The following is a 22280-nucleotide window of genomic DNA, read 5'->3' as shown; positions in this document are numbered from 1 at the left end:
AAGAGATCGGAACACGTAAGCTACTTCTTCTATCTATTACCGTTTTCTCTGTGCCCCGTAAAACCATCGAAAATGCAGCACCCTGTACTGTTACACACAGTATGTCTATGCCCCTATGAACAATGAAAGCTTCCAGCCGAGACACCTTGTTACGCAGCGACCTGACATTAGGTGCATAAAAGTCAGTCTCTTTATTGGAGACTTTAGTCCCGTTGTGGCAGTAACTGGGACTGGGGTGGCATCCCCATCGCTCTCTCCCGGCGCTGCAGATTCAGAAAATGGATTACTACTACTCCTCTTGGCCATAAGTGTGTGTTAAGATAGTTGTCCCTGTCTCTTCTGGGCACAATCAGTTTAAATGAGGTACGATATTTTTCCTTTCTGGTGTGCATCTTCTCGCAAGTTGCTCCTTCAAGGCCATTCTGAGTTAGGTACTCACAAACCTGCTCGGTTGTCGTATCAGGAGCCAGTCCGGAAAGAAATAGAAATGCCACCGATGGGAGCTGCCGCTGCTTGTTCCCCTTAATGGTTCGTTGCGAGTATTACCCAGGGATTTTCTTTTGTTTTTTCCATAAGTAACTTTTTTCCAGTTGTACCAAACATCCAATATCAATCCAAATTTCTAACTTAAAGTTTAATGTACTTTTAATCATTAAATTTAGATGTCGTAAGTTATTTCATTAAAATGCACAAATTGTTTGACAATTCTCCCTATCAAGAAAAATTTTCATTTAAGCATAGCGTAATTTTCTGGTAAATTTTTAAAAATGGAAATTTTCCGACTCGAAAATCACCGCTTTTACATCTCTGCATAACACTTACTCTATCTACCGAGTTTTGCAACGTTGCCACGTCTCCGTATAAGCGCTTTCAGGAACACTACCCCTATTAATAATATTCAATAGTGACAAAACGCCCTTTGGTACGTTTATAGGGACAATCTCTTACACCTCGTAGGGACGGAGCAAACCGCACAAAATTCGAAATTTTTTATTTTTAAAAATTAGTTTTTGTCAATTTTTTCAAAAACCAAGCTGAGTGTCAGACTGCCCTTTTGGCTTTATCTAGCCTTCATGGGTGTCCTGGAAGCCCATATAGTCGTTACGCCTTCCACCCCTTCAGAGGGTGGCAATTTTGAATTTAGTAGTCTTAGCAAGCCGGAACATGCCGTCATTTAGACCGAGATTTTTCAAAAACTGTCCACCGGCCCGAAACGCCCTTTGGAACGTTTCTAAGGCACATAATGACGTATGTCCGTTCGAGGGTAGTGAGAATCCCTTACACCCCGTAGGGACGGAGCAAGCTGCACAAAAGTCCAAATTTTTAATGTTCAATAATTTCATTAACCTAGCACAATTTTAATAATTTTTTATTTTGGCAACACTGTACATCGAAAAGACTTTCCTTGATAATTGAATTATTTTAACATTGTAAACTTTATTGTTGCCAAACTTATCAAAGATAAGGCTCATTGTTTTGTTTTATTTTTGTGATAACCGTGCAAACAGTAGTGTTACTATACAGGGTGGTCCAATTATTGCTACTATCTTCTAAATTAGAAAACATGACGTCAGGACAGTCTGGAGACATTGTCGTCAAGTTTGATGTTTTCTTGAAAAATGGTTCTTTGTTAATAACCTTAACAGTGATGCCAAACTGTGCCCAGTGAATTTAAATTTAAGAAATTAGTGATTTTAGTTTTATAGAGAAACTGTTATTTAGCGTCCTCTAGTGGCCAAACTATTTTTCCTATAAAACGTCACTAAATAACACATTTTTTTCTATAGATTTTTGTTACTTTTTTAAAAATGTTTGCTGTTTTTTGATTTCTTGCAGCTCTTGTAATTGTTTGTGTCGTAAAAAGAAGGTTTTCTTATGATATTTCGACAGTTTTGACTTATGTAACAGTTGACTAGAGACACTTTAAAACATGTTCTGTATAAATACCGACAAAACTATCAAAACCACGTGAGAACTGTCACTAACGTCAAAAGCTATTTAACTGTCAAACTATACTCAAAAGTTGCAAAAATCGGAGTTTATAAAAGTTTTTGATGTAAAACGTGTTTTTTGAGATTATGACATTAATTTTGACAGTTGTCACGTGACGGTAAATCTAAATTATTCTCTGAAACCACGTGATACTGTCACTAATGTCAATACCGTCAAAATTTGCCTAGAATCTTCAAGAAACAGTTTTCGAAACGGGACGTGCTTCTGAAATTTAGGACGGTTATTTTGACAATTGTTACGTAACCTTTTAGTCAAATAATGCTCTAGAACGACGTAACAATTGTCACTAACGTAACGTCAAAACTCTGAAACTATACTCAAAAGTTGTAAAAGTCAGTGTTAAGAAAAATTTTCTTGCAGTATTCGTTATAAAACGTTTTTCTGACAGTTCTGACTTTGACAGCTGTCACGTGTTTTAGCACCACGTGACAACTGTCACTAACTTCAAAACTGTCAAACTGTACCCAAAAGTTAATTGATTTTGCGTAAGTAGCCATTGCCTCCACTAAACATTCCTAAGCAAATATCTCCCTTCTGAGATCCTTAAGGACAAAATGTCCTTCCTAAGTTTTAGTGGAAAATTAAATTCCCTACAACATTTGTTCCTTAACATTTCTTTGAATTTTGCCAAGTATCCGAGTTACGGAGGATTGCATTTCCGTAAGTAGACATTCCGATACTTTGCCCCCACTAAATATTCCAAAACAATTGTATTTGTTCTGAGACCCTTTCGGGCAAAGTGTCTGTCGAAAGTTTTGGTAGGTAATTAAATTATCTATAACTTTTGTTCCGTAACTTTTCCTCGAGTTTGGCACTGTAACCGAGTTACGGGGCATTGAATTTTCGTAAAGTATACATTGAGACACTGTGTCCCCAGTAAACATTCCGAAGTAAATATCTCCATTCTGAGTCCTTTGAGGGCAAAACATTCCTCATAGACTGGCAAAAAAATGTTATACATCTCTTCTCTCTTAATTTTGTCAAATAGCCGAGTTACGGGGGACAGACTTGGTTACAGGTTTTTAGTGTAGATTTAGACAACTTTTGCCTAACTTTTAACATAACCTTAAATTGCGTAACTTTTACACTTAATACTTCCAGTAATTCTTGAGCCACCCGGTATAATAATACGTGTAAAACAAACAGTCAAAACTTTGCCTTAATAAACTTTTAACTAAATCCTTGACCGTACTTTGCGCAGCTGTTTCATTTATTAATAAAGCAAATAAAATCACAGTAAGAAATGACAGATAACAATTATTATTAATTAGTTTAAATTACTTATAGTCTTATACACGCAAAACGCTTTATTAGTTTATAAAAGTGCTGACAATACTCATTAGGTATTGTTTTGATTGCTTGTGTATAATGGACCGAAAAAGCAACGAAAGTGATAGTAAAAATTTGTAAGAATTTGGCCACTAACTGTCAAAAGACTCAAAAAAGAAACTGTCAAATATTTGAGTTTTTTGACAGTTTTTGAAAACTCTCTGAAGAATTATAATTATACGTATTTGTGGGGTTTTTAGGTCTGGAGAAAAGGGCCAAAATGTGTCTTATTACAAGTTGGTAAGTTATTTTAATTTTTATATGTAAATTAGTGTTTTAGAAAAAGACGAGCAATCTTTGTTAATTTCAATTTAAATATCGAAATTTTGAAAAAAGTATTGACTACTGTCATTTTATAGTTTTTCGGAACTTGACATCCTAGACAGACCTGTCAAAAGCACTACATTTGGCTAGTTGTTGACCATTTACTATAATTTAACGTATACAGTGTGTCCAGGATAAGGAGGGCCACTATGGGGATCTTGGAAATGGTTGGAGATACAGATTTGGTTAAATGGGAGAAAAGTTGCGTAATCATGGCCTTAATAAAATGACATTCAGAAAACATCGAAATATTTTTTGGTCTTGGAGATATTTTGGAAAAAGTGAATTTTTTGATATTGCATTTAATTTTTTTGTGACCTAGATCAAAACTAATGACATTTCTCCACAGCAACTTGTAAAGTTCTTTAAAGTGGCATTATCAGTTTTTGTTCCAACGTTTCGTCTTTGTGGAACCATCTCATTTTTTTAAATGCGGTCATTGGTTTTTAGTTTCAGGTTCTGAAAGACATTTTTACTCCAAATTCAGTGATGTATGACACTTTATGGTTTAAATGCGTTTTACTGTTTTTTTGAGCTTAATAAAGAAATGCCCTATTACGGATCTAAAAAATTATTTTGGTGTTATTTTTTTAATTTAAAAATTGCGTATGCCAATAAATTGTTTAGGTTATTTAAATGGTTATTAATAATTTATAATTAAAAATAGGAAAAAAAAAAGGTTTTTAAAGTTTAGAGCAAAAAAGTAAAAATCAAAAAAGTTATGTTTCATACATTATTGAATTCGGAATACAAAAGACATTCAGATTCTAAGATAAAAACATCAAGACCGTTTTTAAAAACATTAAGTTGAAGGTTTCGCAAAAGCAAAACGTCAGAATGATAAACTGATAATGCTACTTTAAAGAACTTTACAAGTTGCGGTAGAGAAGTGTTATTAGTTTTGGTCTAGGCCGAATATTAACGTCACAAAAAATTAAAATGCAAAATCAAAAAATTCATTTTTTTTTAATATCTCAAAAACCAAATAATATTAAGATGTTTTCTAAACGTCATTTTATTAAGTCCATAATTATGCAACTTTTCTCCCATTTAACCAAATCTGTATCTCTAACCGTTTTCAAGAAAAGCTACTAAATTTGACGCTACTATTACCTTATTTTACCTTGGTGGCTGATCGTTTAGCGTTTTGTTACACGTACCCCTCGACGTACCCTCGTCCGAGCCGAACTTAAGTCTGACAGTTTATTTAAGATAAAAATAATTTAGTTATACTAAAAAGTTGATCAAATCTATTCATTCATTGAAATGTGAGTGTAATGTGCTTTGAGGAAACGTAAAAATACAAGAAATAATCGATTTAAAGTGAATAATAAATACAACCAATAAGAAAACTTCCAAAGTAACGCATAACCGATTGCTGTAAGTATTAGGAATCTTCGATACATGAAAGTTTAGACAAATGTAGTTGTTTTTCAATTTTCATCTGATTAAAAGAGACAAGAAACGAGCTTTTTGTAAACATGTTTGTATTAGTCTTTCTTTTTCTTGTTTTCAACTTTAACATTGGGTTTGTTCTTATAAAATTCTTTTACGGCCCTTATTTACACATACGGCAAACAGAATTGCTATGTGCCATTTAAAATAAATGTACTTCTACCAATACGGACATTTCTGTATTATTTAAACACGCTGCGACATCATCAAAATAATTATACATCATCCCGTTGCACGGGGTAAATTCATCCCAATCTAGGGGTACTTTCATCCCATTTTAGGGGTAATGTGCACTCAACACTCATAAGTACACAACGTAATAGCTGAAGTCGCTATAAGAACACAAATCATTGTTGTGCCTGTTTACATCACCGCAACATAATAAGAAACCTTTATTTCGTTTTAACAGGTCGCTTGTAAGAACAAACCCTATGTGTCACTTTTATTATACTAAACTAAGCTACGTTATCAGCTGTTTATACCAGTTCGATTATTTCTTTTGTTTCATATTCGCTAGTTTTCTTAACAAACAAACAAAAAATTGAACGCATTTTTGGTTTTAATTTTTACTTTAAACTAGAACTTTTAAAGTTCGATTCTTCTTATTTCCAAGATCTTATTTGAGTCATTAGCCCTTTTAACAAAAAAATTTTTTTGTTTTTGACAAACGTTGTTATTAATGTCGTCTAACCTGTCTTAGCTTGTTTGATGCAATTTACTAACTCTGTATATTCTTTCATAGTTCAAACTTTCTTCTTTAAAGTTGTACATACTAATTATGATTTACCCGGCATGTAGGTAATGAAGACCTACATTTAGAATACCCGGCGCCTCCACCAAGTTGTCACGATCTAATTTTTAGTCGTAACGCGGGGACGTGTAGGCTGGGGTCGTAGTCAAGTTAAACTCAAAGATTGGATAACAAAAACAACAACGTTTATTCATAGAGAAAGATTAAACGAATACTGAATTTATAAGAAGATAATAAAATAAATAAAAAGCATTGTCAGACATAAGTTGGTTTAATTCAAATTATCTTGTACTTACATGACAATTAATTCACAAACCATTTTGGACGAGGGTAAGTGTCAGGGTAGAGTTCCCTCAACTTTCGCGACCGAACCGTTTAGTTTTCGCGGATAATTTCTGACTACTCCTTCCTTCCAAATTTCTCGGCTATTTATTGTAAGGTATTGCGATCCCTTAGTCAGTTCAATTTCTTAATTGTTTGTCTAAGCACTTGGATCATTGTCCGAACAATTGATGACTTATTGCTGACTGGCGATTGCAACACCTTAGCTAGCTTCCGTTCTAAAAAGGTTCGATTGCTTATTTTGCAACTCAAGTGGTCGACGACTTGTTTCGGTCAGTGGCCGATTATTTGCTGAATAAGTAATTAACGAAAATCTACTTGTGACAATATCATAAAACGTCTCATTAACTCAAAGCCAACTAAAGTAAAGTTAGTTCTTATTGAATTATTTTGTCATTTATGAAGCAAACCATAAGGTATTATACATCACTAAAATCAGAAGAAAATATACTATTTGGTGGGCTAAAAATCCAATATGACACCCATAAGAAAAAAAGTAAAAAAAAAGAAAAAGCAAGTTGATAATGACTGCCAAAAAACGAAACATCGTGTGGCAAATTTGAATCCATCATCGAATAGCTGGGAAAAATGGCAATGAAAGATGCTTTTAATTTTGGGATATCTCTTCAAATAAGGTTAGAAATAAATAAAAACCAAAAATAAAATTTTCAGTTTTTTTCGGATATCGTCGGAAGCACTCGGAAAATCGAAATTTTTGGCGAACGGCATTTGGTTGAGCTTTAAACTGCGCAACTTTGCCCCAATTTAAACTTTCTCGTAATTCTTATTCTCGTATCTCTTATAGTTTCCGAGATTCCAATGGTGAGGATCGAATTTGAATTACCCTGTTTTTATTTTATTTATTTAGCATAATAGCTACATACAAAAAACAGTAATCTTAAAAAATATACACAATAATGTACATAAAAGCATAAAGTCATAAAATTAAATGTATTTAGTCATAAATTATAGATATCATGAATAACCTCACATTCCTTAATACTACTCGGTAACATATTAAAATCAGAGTGAAGTAGTAGTCCATGTTACTCGCAGTGGAGGTGAAATCGTAAAAGTGGTAAAAAAACACGCAACCTTCTCCACAATATACCAGGTGTCCAAGAGCACCCTGGACATAGGAGATTAACATGGGAAACCGGTTTTGATTTTTTTGCGCCTGTACGGTTGATTTGATTGAAAAATCGTAATAATGAAAGTTGTAGTACCTATCACGGACTAGATTTCTGTATTTTTTTCGGATCTCTAACTTGAGCCCTTTCGTCGTAAAACACGAACAAAAATGCGAAAATTTGAACTTTTTACCTGCACTGTAATAAACCGTACGAGCAACAATGAAATGTTTACCCGTTGCCCGACAACCGCCTATACAGTGCAGGCCAAAAGTTTAAATTTTCTCATTTTTGTTAGTGTTTTACGACGAAAGGGCTCAAGTTAGAGATCCGAAAAAAATACAGAAAACTAGTCCGTGATAGGTACTACAACTTTCATTATTACGATTTTTCAATCAAATCAACCGTACAGGCGCAAAAAAATCAAAACCGTTTTCCCATGTTAATCTCCTATGTCCAGGGTGCTCTTGGACACCTGGTATTTATTAAACCCTCAAAATGAGGTGAAGGTCAAAATGCCTGACATGTTTCGAGCATATAGATGCTCATCTTCAGAGGCTTAGGTTTGGTAAACACCGCCAACTGTCTTTCTAGGCGGGGAGAGACAGTAAGGTCCAGGTTGAATTTATATTAAGAATTTATGTGAAACATTTTAGAGTTAACAAACCCATTATAGGGAGAAAAAATAACACCCACCCCGGTGTGAACCGGTGAGAGTTGTCAAGGGCTGTAGTGCAAAATTAGGGGTCATCCTGACCCAGGGCGAATGTAGCCCGGTCAATATTAATTTTTTTAAGTAATGTAATTTAATGTAGTGTCAACTTGTTTTTTCCCCCATAATGGGTTTGTAACTCTAAAATGTTTCACATAAAATCTTAATGTAAATTCAACCTGGGTCTTACTGTCTCTCCCCGTCTAGAAAGACAGTCGGCGGTGTTTACCAAACCTAAGCCTCTGAAGATGAGCATCTATATGCTCGAAACATGTCAGGGATTTTGACCTTCACCTCATTTTGAGGGTTTAATAAATATATTGTGGAGACGGTTGCGTGTTTTTTCACCACTTTTAATATGAATATTGGAAACTGAGTTAACACATTCGATAAAATTTTCTGTAAGTATCTCAAGGTTGTTGTTGCATTTTCTATATAATTTGTCTTTAATATGTCGCCAAAAAAAGAAATCAAGCGGGGTCAAATCAGGTGACCGTGGTGGCCATTTTACGGGTCCCTTATTTCCAATCCAATTACATCCAAAATTTAAATTTAATCCATCCATAACAGCTCTGGTATTATGGGCTGGAGCACCATCTTGTTGAAAGAACAAATTACTCGCCTGGATTATTGGTAAGTGGTCAACATATTCAAAAATATGTTGTTGTAGAATGTCTAAATATCTTTGGCCGTTGAGATTTTCTTGAAATATGTGATATGCTAAAACGCGGTTATCATGGATAGCATACCAAACATGAAATCCAAATCGCCCTTGATTTCGGACATAGACTGCCTGATGTGGATTTCATCGGACCAATAATGAGCATTATGCCTATTAAAAATTCCGGCACTGGTGATAAAACTTTCATCTGTCCAAATTATATTTCGCTAAAAGTTTGGATTTTGACGAACTTTCTGAGAAAACCACTGGCAGAACTCCAATCTTCTTTGAGAATCTGTTGGCTAAAGATGGTGTCGCTTTCTAATAACATAAGGCTTGAATTTATGCGTTTTAAGAATATTTAAGGCGCGCCTTCTTGAAGTCCCGCATTCCTCCTCAATTTTTCTGCTGGACGTGGACGGATTTGCCGCCACCATTCCTAATACATTTATTGTTTCTTCTTTGTGTTCAATAGTGTATGTTTTCGAACGTGGCTTTTTGAATGATCCATAATTTATAAGGTTTTTCTTTAATCGGTTGAAAATAGACTTGTGCGGCTGTCTTCTTTCCGGGTACCGAAGTAAATAGTTTTCAGAAGCAATTTCGGGATTATTATTGCTTTGATTAAAGCATTCCACCATATCGTACTTCTCATAATTTTAAAAATTCATTTCACTCAAAACGTAACTGATAAATTAGTGACTTGATCAACAATTACAATGTGAGAATTTGACTGACATAAAACAAAATAGTTGAATAACGTTGCTAAGTGTGCTACGTGTGCTGCGTTGCAATCATTTGCCTAGCCGCCTAGACAAAATTTTGTTTTTCTAAAATTAAGCCCTGTTTTATTATTTATAGTGTATTTTGTAGCTTTATAGCTTAATAGAAAGAATTTTAAAATTTTTCACATTCATGACATACGAGTCCGACTTGCAAAACGTCAAAATTGTTTACATAATAGTCATATACAGTATTAAAAAAGCCCAATTATTGAATTTATTGTCAATTAAAAATTTTTAAGTAAGTTTGACGTTTTGTAGCGTTATAGAACTAATTTTGACATGTCACATTCATGGCATCCGAGTCAGACTTACCAAAGGTCAGAACGGTCAAAATCATACTGGTATGAAGCAATAAAAAGCTATTTATATAATTGGTTGTCGGTTACACGTTTTTAAGTAAGTTTGTTCCTTTACAGCTTTATTAAAATAATTTTGACATTTGTCACATTTATGACATCCGAGTCAGACATGAATTATCTCACCGCTCAGTACGCTAACCCTAACTAAGATTCACCGAGTGAGCACTGCCAGCAGATCCCCTCCACAGTCAGGGCGGACATTGGTCATTTCAATAATTTTATATTCTTTAACTGTATCCTTTATTGGTATTGTCACGACTAGCGTGACGTGTTGAATTTAATTCAACTTATTTGCCTCGGATCTCGTTTCAGCGTGAAATAAAACACACAGTTAACTCTACCATCAAGTTCTATTAAATAAGTTCCTTAACATAAAAAAAGTCACTGCTTACTAACTAATAAAATAACCGGTTTCCTAATCCAACAAAAACGTTGCTAACTTCCAATAAGATCATCATCAAACAGGCGTAAATCAATACACAACATAAAAGTACAATAATCATACTTACACCTTTAATGAAGACAGGATCTTGGAGAGAGGCTTGTCACTTGGAGCGCGTTCACCAATATCTTTACTTGAGAGTTACAAACATGCATAGCATTCCAAACACTGGTTTCGCCAATCAAAAAACTCTCAGACCTGGTCTCCTCTAGCCGACAACTCGTGACGACTATTCGACCCTCGGTACTTGGAAATATTTTGCAACCCAGCGTCCGGTCACACTCCGGTGCATAGTTCAGCTATTGCATCATAAGTGCAGTTGCACTTTAACCGCATTCCACAATTTTAATGTTTCCACTCAAGTAATATAGATTCCACATTTTTTTTCAAGTGAAATAAATTTGATTTATTTCCTTCGTGACAGTATTATTAAAGTTTTTTAAAAATAAGTCTTCTGGTGCGTGACAGTTATTTGGCGCATATCATAAACTAAAAAATTCCCAAAATTTAATAACTGTATCACCTCGAACTGAACAAGTTATTCAAATTGGGACTTTAATATCGGGGACTTTAAAAAAAGACGAAATAATTATACCTTACCAAAATTTTGATAACAATTGTAAAATTCCAGAAAGTCTTTCTTTTTCTTCTGCTGAAAATGGTACCGCGCTAACTACTATACTAAATAAAACGACAGATCACATTACCTTTGACCTTTCCCAACCTATTGCAGTCGAACAATTCAACAAACAAGAAATCGAACAAATAAATCTCAATAACTTCGATGACTATAACAAAACCAATAAACTGGCCTTTTCAAAATTTAGAATGGATCATTTAAATCCTGAACAAAAGTCAAAATTTTTTAAAATTACCGAATAATCTGACATTTTCTATCGCGAAAATACTCCATTAACATTTTTTCGAGCAAAATTAAACATAAAATTCGCACTACTGATGAAATACTAATATACACAAAGTCCTATCGATATCCCTTCATACATAGAGCTGAAGTTGAGAGACAGATAAAACAAATGCTTGATCAAAATATCATCAGACCGAGTAATTCTCTGTGGACCTCACTTATTTGGGTAGTACCGAAAAAGTTGGAGAGTTGTTGTTGATTACCGCGGTTTAAATCAGAAAACCATTGATGATAAGTATCCTCTACCTAACATCAATGATCTTCTCAATAAGCTCGGAAAATATAAATATAATTAAATAAATTGGATCAAGACGAACAGCAACAAAATAATTCTGAAATAGATCAAATCATTCAAGAGGCTTTAAAAACACATTTCCCAGACCAGACTGACAACGTATCACTTATCGTACATACGGACAACGACACTATAGAATCACGAGTTAATGAACGCACCATACCATCAGTTACTCAAGAAAATGAACAACCAGCTGAGGACGATGACGTCACGGTACATTCAAACCTTGAAAATCCTGTAGTAGGTATACCCATGAGTAACACTGCAGTTAACTTTGTTCAAAATCAAATTATTTTCAGTTTAGTAGGACATGCTCCAGCAAATCCCAAAATTACAATTTTGTTTGAAAAGAAAAAGAGGATATATGTTCAATTATCGGAAAACAACTTTGAAATTGATGTTGTAAATTTTGTGAAGGAATATGTATTACCAGGTGTTCAATATTACATTTTTTTTGAAAACCCTAATACGTACGAGAAATTTTCAGCCACAATTCAAAAATAGTTTAAATAGCCGTCCATTATACTTTTAAGATGTCTTAAAAAACTAATGGATGTAACCGATAAAACGAGTATTAATAAGGAACTAAATTAAAAATTACCAGGAAGGAAAAACGAACCACCGAGGTATTGATGAAACATACCAACGTGTTAAAACAAAATATTATTGGCCCAATACCAAAGACGCTATACAAAGTTTCATTAATGATTGCGATATTTGCCAACAAAGCAAATATGAACGAAATCCAATAAAAATAAAAATAAATTTAACACCAACAGCCAGTAAACACTTGGAAATTGTATATCTTGACACTTTTACTTTGGAACAATAAAAATTTTTGACAATCATTGATAGTTTTTCCAAATATGTGCAAGCTTATTTCCTAAATTCGCTTTCAACTACAGAAATAACGGACAACTTGATTAAATTTTTCTCTCATTATGGCATTCCAAAACAAATCATCATAGATAATGGAAACGAGTTTAAAAATTCAGTTGTGACCGAACTGTTCGAGTTACACAAAATCAAAATCCATTTTATTTCACCATACCACCCTCAGTCAAATGGACAAATAAAAAGGTTTCATAGTACTATTATCAAACATATCCGTTTACTTAACACTAAAGGTTTTGCTAAAACACCAGTTAAAATGAAAATGCTTTACGCTATTTTAGCATATAATCATTCAATACATTCTTCAACGCAACTACAACCTATCGCCATTGTAACTGGTCATATGTTGTAATGACGACCCATTTAATCATGAATTAGATAAAATTCTAAAAATCAATTGCATTAATGACCATAAGGAGAAAACAAAATTATTGTATTCAAAATTGAATTCAGATCTCATGAATAATAAACAAAAACTCATTGAGAAAAGGAATGAAAAACGGGACGAGACTAATATTTTTCAACCTGATCAAAAAGTTTTCATTATGCAACACATAAGACAACATAATTCTATATAAATATAAGTGCTAATAAATATTCTAAGCCTGTTAAATTAACGGGAACCAACCCTGCAAGAAAGGTAATTTCTACCGAACGACAACCAAAGGTTCACATGGATACCTGTGTGACCTCTGCAAAAAACATACTCATTCGACTAATTCTTGGATTTCAATTTCAGAACTGGAATTCTCGGATTTGAAGAAAAAATTGCCATCAATAACTTGATAACAATCCTGGAATAATTCCACTAAAACTAGGATCAGCAAGATTAGAAAAATATTCTTACAAACTCATACATTTTTACGATTTAAATCCAATCATTAATTAAAGAAATTAATAAACTTAAAAATTAATCACTAATACTTCAACAACTTGTAAAAACAAAATAAAGATTTTCAATTTGAGATTTCTATTTATTTAAAAATTCTTAAATTTGCCGAAAATAGAGTCGACACAAAACTTTCTGAAATTTTGCCTCAACCTCAAAACAAAACGAGGACTAATCAATGCACTGGGATCGATTTTTAAATCAACTGCAGGTAACTTAGATTATACAGATGGTGAACGATATGATTAGATTAATGGTAAACGACCACGAGGAAGGTCTCCGACGCGCTGGGTGGATCCAACCAAAGAAAATTAACGAAACGGTTCAGCAGATAAGGCATAACTAAGAAATTATTGGAAATACGACTTCAACGTCCTCAACGAGAATATGATAACCGACGTTGCTAACCAACTGATAAACATGTTTGAAACATCCACATCAATTTTGCAAGACAGAAAACTGGATACAACAACAAATGCATCATCCGTCTATAATTAACACAGCTGATTTATATGACCAATTGTTCAAAAGAAAGCAGTTCGTGGAGAAGGATGAATTTCCTTTGAAATTAAATAAGAATACTATGCATTTATTTATTAAATACTAACCTATTGAGAATCAGTTTCAAGTTATAGTACCGGGTAATAAGTACTTAATAAAAAACCAATGGTACTTTGCATATTCAAACAATCCCTGTGAAATCCGGCGGCTGGAAATGAAAGATACTTCAAATTGCCAAAAAATGCCAATCAATCTATCTGGCACAATAATCACACGATTAGAAAACTCTAACCAATGGATTATAAGGATACCTAATGAAAAAACGTTCAAATTGAAATGCAATTCACAAAATGAAGTTCAACGACTTATCATGGGAACTTACTTGTTAGAAGTACCATCAGTTCATCAAAAGTCACATTAACCAACATCAAGTTTTTTATTAACCAAACTCAATCTATTTTGTTTCCTGACCTGGTCAACAAACCATCTAATCAACACAAAGTGCCCAAAAACTTCATGAAATTTCAACTCACCGAAAACATGAATCTTGATGACCTAAAATCAATAAAAACTCAAATATCATATGTACCCAGTGCATGGACCATCGCCTGTACCTGCCTTATGATCTTAGTAGCAGCCTACCTCATTTATAAGAAGATGGAACGATCTCGTTGTTTGCCAAAAAGCAGAAGTAAACCAGCGGACAAAGAAGCTAAGGATCGTTTTAAAATAGAGCTAGCTGATGTCCAACTACCTCGCTAACCCTCGTCGTTGGATCTCAGGGGGGAAGAATTACCGCTCAGTACGCTAGCCTTAACGAAGATCCCCTCCCCTAGCCTGTCAGAAGATCCCCTCCACAGTCAGTGCGGACATTGGTCATTTCAATAATTTTTCTAGTTAGTCGATAAAATTTATTAATCTAGTTAAGACATATTCTTTAACTGTATTTTTTGGTATTATTAAAGTCTTTTCTTCTGGTGCGTGACAGTTATTTCATATACCACAACCATACTCATATGAAGTAATAAAATGTCGTTTATCGAATTTACCGTCAATTACATATTTTTAAGTAAGTTTTTTTGACACTTATTACGTTTATGACATCCGAGTCAGGTATGTCAAACTTCAAAACTGTCAAAATCATATGAAGTAAGAAATGCCGCATTGGTTTTCACGCTCCATGGAGCGAGCTGAGCGGTTTTGACGACACAACAATGTAATTTGAAAATTGGTCAAATTATGGTTTTGCCAAAATACATCATCGTGACGTCAAAAACGCTCTGCACGCTCCATGGAGCTTGAAATTATTGAATTTACCGTCAGTTACATATTTTCAGTAAGTTTGTTATTTTATAGCATTTTGACTTAATTACTTAATTCTGACAGTTAAAAGTTTATGACAGACCATTAAATGTCATAAGTCAAACGTCAAAATGTCAAAAAACTTACTCATAGAGCTACAAAAACACGTTTTTACAACTTTTTATTTATGTTTTTCGCCAAACAATGCCTTTCATGCATGTTTTTTATATGTTGTATTTTTGAGTAGTCATATGGTCCCATTTAACTAAATTAGGCATTTCACTGCAAGCTAATTAGAAGAAAATCAAAAAGTTTTGTTTTGTTTGTATGTTAAATTCATTGAAAATTGTTCTGCTCTAAGACAAAATCTAACCATTGTATTTTCATTGTTTTTTTTTCAGGGGAAAACCCTGATTTTTATTTTTTTCTGTTGATTTATTCTCTTGTTTTTTTTTTCAGTACAAATTCGCCTCTTCACTAGACAAGTTACTGATTATCGTTGGAGTAATTGGATCAGCCATATGCGGCCTATCCCAGCCCTACTTAATGATCCTTTTTGGAGACGCTTCTGGGGTTTTCCTGGCTTATTCCACATCCCTAAATCAGAATCTCACTTCAGAAGAACATCAGGAAGAAGTGAGAAGACTATACGAAGGAACGCGATACTTTGCTCTAATGACTGGAGTGACAACGATCGTCATCATTGTATGCAGCTACGTTTCCTGTTTCTGTCTCACTCAAAGCTCCTTAAGACAGGTTTGTTGTGTTTTTTTAGGCTATCAGGCAGCTATTTGATACCGTTTTTCTCCCTTATTGTATCTAATTTTGTAGAGTTTTTATAGGTTGTTGAATAGGATATTTAATGAGGATTTCAAAAAATGTGCTTAAAACTGTAATTTTCTCACTTCAAATCGATTTTACATTACAGGCTATTTTGTACCTGACCGTCTTTTACAGACACCGCATTTCTTCCTGACTCTACCATACTTTGTAGTGTTTTTTCCGGTTATTGTATAGCAAACTTAACGACAATTTCAAAAATGTTCTTAAAACAATAATTTTTTAAAGTTCTTAAAACCAATCTTTTTACCAGGTGGGTTTGAGAAGCAATTTTGTCTCTGACTATCTTTTCAAATCGTTTCTGGTAGTTTAAATTTTGACACCGCTTTTCTTTCTGACTGTACTAATTTTTTGTAGTGTTTTTTCAAGTTATTGAATAGGAAATTTAATGGGAATTTAAAAAATGATTTTAAAACTGTAATTTTCTTACTTCTAGGACATTTTACACGCGATTTTATTTTTTTATCCCTGACTGTTCTTTCAAACTCTGTTTCTAGTAGTTCAAATATTGACCCCGCCTTTCTCTCTGACTGTACCCAGTTTTGTAGTGTTTTCTTAGGTTATTTGATAGGAAATTTAATGAGGATTTCATTCTCTTTCCGAGTGGGTTTGACAAGCGATTTTGTCTCTGACTGTCCTTTCAAACTGTTGTTTAATATTTCAGTTTTTTATTTTTTACGGCCAAATGGTGTATCTTGCGAAAAAAGTCTAAATATGATCAGGTTGCGGTTTATTGAAATATATTTTTGATAAAAATTTCAAGTCGCCAGGTGAAGTAGTTTTCGAGATACACTGAAATGTACAACCAATATTAATCAACTTTGACGCTCTCTACCGGCCAATCGGTAATACTTAGCGATGCAAAATTAGGTCTAAAACAAACAGTCAAACGTCATTTGTCAACATTTGGTTCATAGAGCTACCAAATGCCATTTTCACTGAATTACAATCATTTATATGTTTTGAAGTTTGATAGCTTTTTTACATTTTGACAATTACCACCTTTGTGACATACCAAATTACGCCTGAAATAAACAGTCCCACATTATAATTGTAAAAATATTACTCATAACTCAATTACATAATTTTTTTAGTAATAATGTATTTTTATAACTTTATGGATCGTATTTTGCCAATTGCCAAGTTCATAACAGACCAAACTCTGTCTCGAATAATCAGTCAAATGACAGAATTGTTAAAACTTGACTCATAAAGCTGCAAAATGCCATTTTTACTGAATTTTTTTGTAGTTTTGGAACTTTATGGATCATATGTTGACAGTTTAGGACAGGCTAAATTACGTTTGAAACAAAAGGCTAATTTTCTCGATCAAACTTTTTGGAGTGGTTAAGTTTAAGTCGTGACACACATTTACAGTAGTTAACTTTTCTGACGTCATAGTTAACTCTGTCATCTGTCAACGTAAAGCATCAATAAAAAGTAGTTTGCATTATTTGAAATTTGGTTTGCTTACTAACAGAACAGCAACAGCTACTAACAGAAAAGTTTTTATATTTTGTAGCTAATTACAATTTTAGAAAATAAATCAGCAAGTCACAAAATAACAAAAAATAAAACTCTTGGCTAGGGTACTTCTCAAAAATTAAACTCATCATCTACAAAAAAAAAGATCACACAAATAGGTAATTATTGAAATCTTAATTTTAATTAGGAAGGGTTTATACATGTTTTTAACTGTTAAGCTATTTCAGCTGCTTCATATGTATTGTAAAGATTTCGCCATTTACGAAAACTGAACACTGCATTACGAATTTAAATTATTAATAATACTAACCCTCCTCCAAGCCAGTTCGGTCGTCTGGTTAAGTTTGACATTATGGTTTAGACCATAAGTCAAGGAAAATTCAGTAGTTAAGTTTAATCTCAACCTGGTTTGAATGGTTTAGTCGAGGAAATTTGCCTAAAAACACCCAAATTTGACGTCTACTGGTTTTTCACCCTATTGTCTGGCGTCAGACGGTTTTTAGGTTGACTTTTAATTTTTTTTTATAAAAAATTATAAATTTATAGCAAATTCTTTACGGTTAAATTTAACTGTAATTAATCTATGAGACTGTGATTACAACAAAATTTTGATTTATTTTTACAGGCCTTCAAAATGAGGAAACTCTTCTTGGAAAAAGTTCTCAACCAGGACATCGAATGGTACAACACGAACCAAACAGGTGACTTTGCCAGCATTATAACCGAGTAAGTACTTTCCACCACTCCAAAAACCACTTCTCCACCTCCAAAAATTCTAGTAACATCCCCAAAGTGGAGGACGGATTGGGGGAGAAGGTTGGTATGGTGGTTTTCTTAGGCAGCACTTTCATTTCCGGCATTATTTTGGCTCTGATCAAAGGCTGGAAGCTGGCTTTAGTCTGTCTGGCGTCTCTCCCTTTGCAAACCTTAGTCATGGGAGTGATAGCTTGGGTAAGACCCCATTTACTCGATTTCTAGGTTCGACACCGCTTTTTTTCTGACTGTACCAAATTTTGTAGTGTTTTTCAGGTTATTGGATAGGAAATTTTAGTGAGGATTGCAAAAATGTGCTTAAAACTGTAATTTTTTACTCCAACTGGGTTTACAAGCGATTTTGTCCTTTTTTTCAATTTTTGCGACGGAGAAGTTACATGGAACATAATACGTCAGTTACATTGTGACGTCATATGTTTATTAATCACAAAAGCAGATTGATACTTTTTCGTCAACGTCAATAATTACATGATTATTTTTCACTATAACAATAAACAAAATAACAACCATAATTGTATACTGTCCTAGCCCCACTAGCTAGTTGCCCTATAAACTAAAAGCTATGCAAAATAAATCTGAAATGACTGTCTTTTGATGGAACAAACACAAAGTCCTGTCTGTCACACAGCTTTTGAGTTGTGTTTCGCTTTCGTTAAACCGGGTTAAAAAATGTGACAACATGACGTCAGCGTACATCGCAAAAGTAAGTTCGTGAAACCCGATACGTCGCAAAAATTTGGCTCTTGACTGTTCTTTCATACTGTGTTTCTGGCAGTTCAAATTTTGACACAAAACTGAACTTTTACCCGTCCTACAACTCTAATTTCTACTATTTTATGAATAAAAATGTTCAGCAAAGTATTGCAAACAAGAAATGGCAGCCTACAACACCGCTGGGGCTGTGGCAGAAGAGGTGTTAAGCTCTATAAGAACTGTGGTGGCGTTTGACGGTCAGGAGAAAGAAGCCAACAGATATGAGAAGTTTGTTGCTAAAGGTTTGTTGCTTCTGCTATTCCATTGCTCATATCTGGCTCAAAACAAACATTTCAGCAAAGAGTAACAACATTAAAAGATGCCTGTTCAATGCTTTGAATCAAGGGTTTTTGTGGTTTTTGGCCTACGCCTGCTACGCCCTAGCCTTTTGGTATGGAGTAGGTTTGATCATCGAAGAACGAGCTTTCCAAGAAAACCAACGAGTTTATACTCCAGGCAACATGATGGGTGTAAGCAGTTTGTTGAAACTTCCAGAGCTACTTAGAAACTCTTATAGATATTGCTAGAACGTTCCAGATTATCCTATAATATTCCAGAACTTTCTAGAGGACTTAAAAACTTTCTAGAATTTTTAGGAAGCTCCTAGAAACTTCCAGGACATTCTTGAACAATATAGAACCTAAGAAAAGGGTTATAAAACCTTTCGGAAGACTTAAGAATCTTCTAGAACCGTCCAGAACAATCTGGAACTTTTTCGAACTTTTTGAAACATTTTGGAAAATATTCAAATGTTCAAGAACTTTCCAAAAATTCCTGGGATTTTCTAGATTCTTGTTTGTTCCATGCATCAATTTAAATTTGTGCGGGATATAAACGTTTAAATTGGGTTCTCTGATGATTGAACTGGTTTAAAAATCAATGCGCACGAAACTAAAACAACGTTGACATACCGAATTAGGTATTTTTCTCCACCCTGATTGCCATATGGAACTTTGGCAACATCGGACCCTACCTAGAGATCTTCGGTATGTCCACCGGAGCAGCTTTCAAGGTATTCCAGGTTCTGGACAGCAAGTGCGTAATGTGCCAGCGCAAAACCCAAGGAAGACATCCAGATTTTATGTCCGACATTATCTTCAAAGCGGTTAGCTTCAAATACCCGTCCAGACCAGACGTCCAGGTAAGTTTTGACAGCTTCACACGGTCCACCAAATTAAAGTAAGGTTAGGTTTTGAAGAGCGTTAACCTGCGCATCAATTTCGGAGAAACAGTGGCTTTGGTGGGTCATTCTGGTTCTGGCAAGTCAACAATGGTTCAGTTGTTGCAACGGTTTTACGATCCCACCTTTGGTTCTGTAAGTTTTATTTTACTACCACTTTTGTCCAGAATGGTTGTTTTAACTGGGTTTATGGGTTAGGTCACAGTGGATGGAGTAAATTTGAAAGACATCGACTTGAGTTACCTGCGCAAAAACGTAGGAGTGGTCAGCCAGGAACCGTCACTGTTTGCCACCACCATCGCTGAGAATATTCGTTACGGAAAATTGGATGCTAGCATGGAAGAGATTGGTAAGACGGTGATTTTCTTGGGTTTTTGGGGCTTGGAACCGAATAGTGCTCTTTCCTGCATCTGTCACTCTCATTTGTCCTCCCACTGTCCTGGACAAAGAGAGAGAAGTCGTTCTCTTCTTTGTCATTCCCACATTTATTTTACACTGTTCATTTTCTTCTAGAAGCCATCTCATGTTGCCATCTTCCGTAGTACTTACGTTAAAGTACTTTTGGGGCACTTTTTCAACCAGATTATCGCGTACACAGGCTTTTTTTACTTGCGAACAAAATTGTACCGGGTGTTCATATTGCTCAGCAACGTAAATTAGTTGGATTTCTTGATAGAATAAAGAAAATAATCGATTTCTTACGTTGAAGTAGTTTGCGGAACAGTTATAACCCTGATTTTCACGTAGCTCAAGGTATCAACGATATTCCCGGTACTTTACCCTTAAACAAGCCACAGTAACTGTACCGAGGGTTTGCATTCAAATACTGAAAACAATTGATTACTAGCGTTAAAGTACTTTTATGTACGACAAAACACGGGCTAATACATCGGCAACTTCGGCAATTAAATAACTACTGTACTTACCGTTCAGCTGAACGGGAAGTAACATACAGGATTAAAGGAAATTTGTTAGAATATTTTCATTTTATTTATTTATTAGGATGATTTTGTTGAAGTCGTACAAAAATAGTGTAAGCATCACGAACAGTACTAGCTTTACTGATCTCAGACAAATTACAGCTCCAAACTTTGTCATCGATCAGTAAAGCTTACTTACTGTTCTTGATACTTAATATACTATTTGGTACACTTTTTACCGTGATTTTCGCGTAACACAACCCTCCAAGTTACTTCGCGTGTGTGTATAATAGATTATTAGCGTGATCGTAGTTTGCGGGACAGTTATTACCTTTATTTTCACGTAACACAACCGTTTAAGCTACTTTGCGTGGAAACAAGCGAACGTGACAGTTATGACCCTGAATTTTACATAATCAAGGTTTCGTGAAAGCTTTCACAGGCAGCTTCACTGATATTCATGAAATGTTACAGTTTTGGCGGCCAAAAGAGCAAATGCCCACCGATTCATTTGCAGTCTGCCCCACGCCTACCAAACTATGATTGGCAAACGAGGGACCCAGCTGTCCGGGGGTCAAAAACAACGAATAGCGATCGCTCGGGCTTTGATCAAAACGCCAAACTTACTAATCCTGGACGAGGCCACTTCCGCTTTGGACACCGCCAGTGAAGTTGAGGTGCAGCAAGCTCTAGATGCGGTAGAACTCACAAGCAAGTGACATCGTCACCCTGTAGTGTATATGTGTCTTTTTGCAGATTAGTGGTGAATGCACTAAAGTGGTCGTGGCTCATCGATTATCCACAATCAGAAACGCCAACAGAATTGTCGTGTTCGATAAGGGCGAAATAGTGGAGGAAGGATCGCATCACAGCCTTTTGGAGGCTAAAGGAGTGTATTATGGCATGATTAACTCCCAAGGGTATACAGAGCTCGACAATGAGAGTAAGTGTATGTAGATTATCCAGTGTACAGGATGTTCCAATAAACCGTGCAAACGGCTGTTTCTCGGAAACTATACATACAGTAGCGCTTTGGGAAAAAAACTCATATCTCATCTCATATGGAGATTTAGAATAAAAAGTTAAATAGCAAAATTTGTTTGTCGAGAACAGGTAAAATAACGATCATGGTATTTTTGCTATATCATTCCATTTAAATATTTTTTTCTACTCCTACATGGTTATTGGTTCATTCCGTTTATAAAACGGACAAGTAGGC

The 22280-nt window shown here is 34.7% G+C and overlaps 1 protein-coding gene across 1 annotated transcript; it reads left to right on the top strand.

Moving 5' to 3' along the window:
- The first annotated feature begins 3292 nt into the window (after positions 1 to 3292).
- LOC145739379 (ATP-dependent translocase ABCB1-like) lies at positions 3293 to 22069 on the top strand. The gene is made up of 13 exons (XM_081994817.1): positions 3293 to 3419; positions 3543 to 3582; positions 15569 to 15865; positions 18060 to 18160; positions 18214 to 18385; positions 18454 to 18463; positions 19063 to 19203; positions 19259 to 19431; positions 19881 to 20102; positions 20151 to 20276; positions 20340 to 20490; positions 21536 to 21759; positions 21818 to 22069. The coding sequence occupies exons 1-13, from the start codon at positions 3382 to 3384 to the stop codon at positions 22016 to 22018; spliced, it is 1896 nt and encodes a 631-aa protein (XP_081850943.1). The 5' UTR covers positions 3293 to 3381; the 3' UTR covers positions 22019 to 22069.
- Positions 22070 to 22280: the final 211 nt, after the last annotated feature.

This window comes from Ips typographus, unplaced genomic scaffold, assembly GCF_016097725.1.
Source record: "Ips typographus isolate SLU unplaced genomic scaffold, UJ_Ityp_2.0 IpsContig112, whole genome shotgun sequence".
NCBI classification, from domain to species: domain Eukaryota; kingdom Metazoa; phylum Arthropoda; class Insecta; order Coleoptera; family Curculionidae; genus Ips; species Ips typographus.
This window is presented reverse-complemented; position numbering and strand designations above follow the sequence as displayed.